The 6903-nt window shown below is 33.1% G+C and overlaps 1 protein-coding gene across 1 annotated transcript in view; it reads left to right on the forward strand.

The window, feature by feature from the left end:
• DOCK7 (dedicator of cytokinesis 7) overlaps positions 1–6903 on the forward strand; it is a 246399-nt gene that overhangs the window by 90976 nt on the left and 148520 nt on the right. Inside the window, exon 14 of the mRNA XM_006879772.1 lies at positions 10–172. Within this exon, the coding sequence (XP_006879834.1) occupies positions 10–172 (163 nt within the window). The remainder of the gene's footprint in view (positions 1–9; positions 173–6903) is intronic.

Consider the following 6903-nt stretch of genomic DNA (forward strand, 5'->3'; position numbering starts at 1 on the left):
AATGTGTAGCTCAGCTGAAAATCGACATTTCTCCTGCACCTGAAAATCCTCATTACTGCCTAACCCCAGAGCTGCTTCAAGTGAAGCTTTACCCTGATAGTAGAGTTAGACCTACCAGAGAAATTTTGGAGTTTCCTGCTAGAGATGTATATGTTCCAAACACTACTTATAGGTAAGACTTTTCACATTTTGGAGAATTATGAAAGAAAATAAAAAGTATTATAATATTAAAGTAGAACTAGAATTAAAAGCTCTGAAAGACTTAGGTGACTTTGTTCCTTACTTTAGTTATTAGTGTTTAATTAATTTTGTTTATTAATAGCTCTCTTGTATTAGATATTTACTGTGTTCCTGGGTTGATGTAAATTACTTTTACATTTTTATCCCATTTAATCCTTATTTTCTGAAGCAGATGTTACTTTCATTTTAGAAATGAATAAACTTAAGGGATAGAGAGTTTAAATTTTGCTGTCCTTCACATATTTAGTGAAGTGAATTAAACATTTGAATTCTGATTTGTTAGGAAATAAATATGAACGCTTAAATTTTTGTTCAGATCTTCTTTCTTGCAGAATATAGTATGATTTATGACTTGTATTTACATGCCTGCATTATACTGTAAGTTAATTAACAGTTTTTATATTGAGTATATATGACCTACAAAGTACTGGACACAGTGCTGCTTGGTACAGCTTTTTGGATTGAACACCACACCACTTTATGAGTATCATATATATTTCTTCTGAATAATATTGTTAAGATTTGTGAATACCATAACCATAGTTTAGTATGTCTTCAGATACTTAACAGGGTGTTTTAAACATAAGATTCTAAAAGAGAACTCTTTTATTTTCACTTTCATTTCACTATTGGCATATGTAGCACCATTTACCCATCTTCTCTGGCCAAAATTGTAGGACTCTGAATAATTTCTTTCCTTATCGCTCACATTTACTTTGTCAGTAAGTTTTGTTGACTCTTGTGATCTGTCCCAAATTCAGTACTGTGTGCCACATTTGCCTAATCCACTTTAGGTCACCATCATCTAGATCACTTCCCAGTAAAGCTGTAGGGAAGTTCATGTCAGTAAGTTTTTACTTGCCTCTTTTTTTTTTTTACTTGCCTCCTTTTAAAAAGTGAGAGGATTGGGCCATTTCAAGATAGAGATTTAAAAAAAAATTACTCGTGAAATAACGTTCCTTTCTTCTAAAAATCATAAAAATTTGTTGTGTTCTTTAAACTTAAAGCATACCTCAGTTTAGATGAGCTGTGTTTCAAATGCTCAATATTGTATAGTTTCCTAAGACATAATTTGTTTTGATGACATATCCTGGAAAGTCCTGTGCTTATCACCTTAATTAAAGATGACCAGTGCCACTTTCTTCTAGCTGTTTACTGTTTTTTTATATTTACTGTTCTGATAGATTTATTATCTACCATCGTCTGCTGTTACAATATTTAATTATATGATTGCTGTTTTTTTAGTTTTCATTAGAGTATAATTAATGTCAAATAAGGACTTAATATGTTATTATCGTTTTATTTCTGTCATTTAAGCTATTGTTTTAGCACATGGAAGTAAATATTATTTTAAAGATGAAAGAATTAAAGTTCATCCCATAAAGATGTTTACTTTTATTTTCGTAACATTATGAAGAAAGGAAGTTCGTGACCACTTGTTTTTGCTCGTGTGGAATGTGTGTATGGATCAAGAGGGAGTCAGTCATTCTAACAGAAGAAAAGGATACTATATGGTTTAAGATCAGGAAAGATATGTGGCAGAGTTGTATCCTTTCACTTTACTCTTTCAGTCTGTATGCAGAGCAAGTAATCTAAGAAGCTGGACTATATGAAGGAGAATGTGGCATTAGGATTAGAGGAAGATTGGTTAGAGACCTGTGTATGCAGAAGACAGTCTTATTTGCTAAAAGCGAAGAGGACTTGAAACACTGTTAGAGGTAAAAGATGACAGTCTTCATGTGGATTACATTTGAATATAAAGGAAAACAAATGCTTCACTACTGGATCAATAAACAACATAATAATTAACAGGAAAAAATTGAAATTGTTAAGGATTTCCTTCTATTTGGATCAACAGTCAGCATCTACAGAAGCATCAGTTGAGATATCACCTCTTGTATTGGGTAAATCTATAGCAAATGACCACTTTAAAGTATTCAAAATGAAAGATAGGAGTTTGGTATCTGAGGCCTGTCTGCCACAAGCCATGGTCTTTCTGGTTGCTTCATATGCGAATGAAAGTTCAACAATGATTAAGGAGGAATCGATATAATTTGAATTATGTTATTAACAAGAAATAATGACTGCAGTGTCAACCACCAGAAGAACAAACATTAAGAGTCTTTGAGGAGATATAGCCAGAATACTCTCTAGACATGAGGATAGTGATAATTAGTCTTGCATACTTTGGATCATCATCAGTAATGACCGACTGCTAGCTAGGAAGAACATCCTGGCTGGCACAGGAGATGGTCAGCAAAATGGACGAAAAGCCTCAATTAAATGCATAGTTGTAGTAACCTCAGTAGTGATCCCAAACTTATCAGAAAGATCCTGGAGATTGCACAGGGCCCGGCAGCATTCCATTGTATCATACTTCAGGTTATGATTTAGAACCAACTTGATGGCAATTAACAACATAATGGTAGGAGAATAGAGGTAGGAGTAATATAGATGAGAGTATGATTTTTGATACCACTCTTGATTATTTGAATGACTTAGAGAATGTTAATTAATTTATGGACTATTCAGTTTCTGTATTGAAATGTTATCAATACCAGCCATATTTAGTGAGAACAAATTGTGAATCTTTGTATGTGGTTCACGACAAATATGAGTTAAATTCCTGGATCTTATTCCTAACAAACATGCTATCGTTTTTAAAAGATACAAGCATAAGTTCTTATGTATTCTACATTCATAACTACTTAAAAGGACTTGTAAAATCCACTGTTAATAGTGAGAAAAGTTTGGAAACATTCCATCTAAGATTAGGAAAAAGACAAATGTGCCTTTACCCACTATTATTCAGTATTCTAGAAATAGTAGGCAAATCATTAAAAAGAAAAAAGGAATCCAAATTAAAAAGGAAAAAAAAAAAACCAACCCATCACCAAAACTACCTTTGTTTACAGATGCTATCATCTCTTATAGAAAAGCTCAGTGGATTCACAGGAAAGCTACTCTCACTAATAAATCAATTCAGCAAAGTTGTTTTAAGATCAACACAAAAAATTACTTATGTCTCTATTACATAGCAATGGACAATATGAAAAGGTAATTAAGAAATCAGTTCCAATTCCAAAATCAACTGAAGATTAAAATATCTAGGAATAAACTTCATAAAGGAGATGAAGAATTTGCACACTGAAAACAACTAAGTATTGCTAAAAGAATCTAAAGAAGACTTACATGAATGGAAAAAGAGCCTGTGTTCATAATGTTGTTTAAATACAATTTACAGATTATCAGTAATTTATAGTAATCCCTTTTAGAAATAAAAAAGCTCATCCTCAAATTCATATGAAATTGCTTAGGGCCTCAGATGACCAGAGAACTAATGAAAAAAAGAAGAAAATGGAGGATTCACTTGATGAGTTTAAAATGTACTATGAAACTACAGCAACCAAATGGCTCGGACTTTTTGTCTTGTTTTCCCTCTGAAAGCTTTTGAGTTGTTTGTCCCTGGTTTTCTAAGATTTCCTGTTGATGTGTTGATATTCTCATGATAAACATAGAAGCATGCATAAACTTAGGTATAAAATTTGGGTTATTCCTACTTAACATTTATTTAGTATAAAAAGATACTGTTTTAAGTTTGAATATTTTCCATGTAAATAAGTTTCAGGTTGGACTTTTGCATAATCTTTTTTCTTCTTTTGCTTGTACTGGATTTATTTATTTAAGGTGCTTTAATCTGTTAGCAGACATTAATACATTTCATATAGGATTCCAGAGTTAACTAAACTTCATAGCTAATATAAGCGATTTTGATGCTTTTAAAGTAATATGCTAACCAAGGAATGCTGTTAAAGCGAGGGTAAATTATTTTATTTATTTACGAAATAACATTGATTATTTTGTGTTCTGAACAATGTTTTAGAATTAGCTGAAATTTCTGTCAGTGCATAACAGTGGTTATTTTATAAATCTATATGTATGCATTTTCCCAATGAATGATAATAAGAAATGAAAATAGAGTTTTCAGTTAAACTTCTTTAGGTTTAGTTGTAGCTATACTTTTTTAGCTTTTTATAGTAGTCTACAGGTAAATATGATTATTCCTGTTTTGTAGTTGGTAACACTGCATATCTAAAGCTTTAATAATATATCTGAAAAAAACTAGGAATATAAGCTTTTTCAGTGTGGGCTATAAGGAAAAAGATATATTTTTATTAAGAAGATTGAGTATATTATAAAGAATCTCATGGGGAAAAGATTAAAAATTGTCAGAAGAATGGGAGCGAATGACAAGATCTCACTAAAGCAAATAATAGACTGAGGTGAAAGGATAAAATGCTGTCTTCTTAAAGTGATAGTGTGTTTTTAGTTTTTGTGATTGTTATCTGAAAATTCAGAGACAGCTGCTAAAAAAAGAATGTTACTACTTAAGTGTATATCGTGTCTAAAATAATTATTATACAATATTGAGTACCTTAGATACTGAAACTAAATATAGTGCACTCCACCATTTTTAATTTTAATAGCTGTGAATAATCCGGTCTAGTCAAGTTAAAGGACTTGCAATGAAAAGTATTAAAAATGTAAAAATATTAAAGATAGAAAAGTTGGAATATATTGCTAATTGTTTATGTATGCTATGTTTATATATGATCCTAATATACCATCTGTCTTATCTGTGGCTTACTCATTTGTTAAAAGCACCAGAGGGCTTATATATTTGCTCATAAGGTACTATTTAACAGTAAATAGCAATAGAATTTAGCAAATTCTGTTTGTACTTTTCATGTGTGCTACCTGAAGCCTGTTTTCTAAGGTAACGTTTTCATGCATGGTATCTAGAGCCCCTCTTCTAAGATAACATTTTCATAAAAAACGGACTATTATAAAATTGAGTGAACATTTAAAAAAATATACTGTGCTTTTCATACTCCTGGAATGCTGAATCCTGTATGCCTACAGAAGAGGCTTCCCACCCATAGCTGATTGTAAATGAAGTAGAGACAGTAAATCAGCTTCCACCCACAGCTGATTGTAAATGAAATCAGAGACAGTTAATTAGATCACACCTCACATACTTTGGACGTGTTGCTAGAAGGTGCTATTCCTTGGAGGACATGATGTTGGGAAGGATGGAGGGTCAAAGACCCTCAACCAAGTGGATTGATACGGTGACTGCTGCAGTGGGCTCTTGTGTGTCAGGAAGTGTGAGGATGGTGCAGGATAGAACAGGGTTAGATCTTTTGTTCATAGGGTTGCTATGAGTTATGCTTGACTCAGCGACACCCAACAACAATGACAAGATGCTGGAAGGTTTTCTATTTAATGTGATGATAATGGTGCTATTTTTGGTCACTGTCCTGATTTTTAATTATTTAAGTTGAAATGAGATCAATCTTTTGCATTCCATGTTTCATTAAACCTGTTCATATGATTTTGTTAGAATCCTAAAAAAAGTTTAATTCATTATTTTTATTGTTGTTATGTGCTGTTGAGTTGCCTGTGACTCATAGTGACCCTATGTATAATATCCCTAAACCCTGCTCTATCCCTTGCCAGTCTTAATTGTCTCTGACATGCCTATCCCAGGGACTGAGTCAGTCCATCTCATCGAGGGTCTTCCTCTCCTGCGCTGTCCCTCCTAAGCATGACATCCCTCTCCAAGGACGGATCCTGCCTTGCAACATGTCCAGAGTATGTGAGACAGAGGTTCAGAATCCTTGCCTCCAAGGAGCAGCCTGGCTTTATCCTTTCCAGGACAAACTTGTTTGTTCTCTTAGCAATCCATGGTATATTTGCTACTCTTCTCCAGCACAACAGCTCAAAGGCATCAGTTTTCCTTCTGTCGTCTCTAGTCATTGTCCAGATACCTGATGCATAGTAAGTAATTGCAAAGACCATGGCCTGAATCAGGCACACCTTAGTCTCCAGCCTCACATCATTGCTCTTCAGTACTTTGGAAAGGTCTCTGACAACAGACTTTCCCAATGCAATTAGTCTTTTAATTTCCTGGCTGCTGGTACCAAGAATGTTGATTGTAGAGCCAAGCAAACTAAAGCTATCAAGTCTCAAGCTCTTCATCATCTTATCATGATGCTGCCAATTGGCCCAGTGGTGAGAATCTTTGTTTTCTTGATGTTGAGCTTCAATCCATATTGAAGGCTGCAGTTCTTGACCTTCTGCAGCAGGTGATTCAGGTCCTCATCAGTTTCATCAAGCAGGGTTATTTTCATTATATAATAAAAAAATACTTAGGAAGCCATACTGAGAATTCCCAAAGACTTAAAATCTGTTATTAAGCTTTAGAGACTAACACTTTTAAAAAGAAACCTTCATCTTTTAAATTTTTTCAATATTGTGTGCTTAATTAGTTGGGTAAGATTAACCTGGGGAGTGAGTACTTGCTTTTTTTAAATCATTCATCATAATATGTAGGACAGATAGGTAAATTTTGTCAATTAGAAAATGATTGGTGTACTATTTTACCAATCAAGTAGAATTTATTTATTTGCATTACCAAGGGTTTGCTTATCTTATCAGAATACAAAAGAGAAAAAGCTAGCTTAATTGTTAGAGTAAAAGAACAAAATATAGTTCTTTGTGGGGAGGGAAAAAGAATTTCTTTAATGTTCAAAGAACCATCTGAATAGTAGTAGACAGTGTAGAATGTCCCAAATATAATATTACCTATATATATTATAT

The sequence above is a fragment of the Elephantulus edwardii genome, unplaced genomic scaffold (assembly GCF_000299155.1).
Source record: "Elephantulus edwardii isolate Elephantulus edwardi_28Jun2011 unplaced genomic scaffold, EleEdw1.0 scaffold00005, whole genome shotgun sequence".
In the NCBI taxonomy this organism is placed as follows: Eukaryota; Metazoa; Chordata; class Mammalia; order Macroscelidea; family Macroscelididae; genus Elephantulus; species Elephantulus edwardii.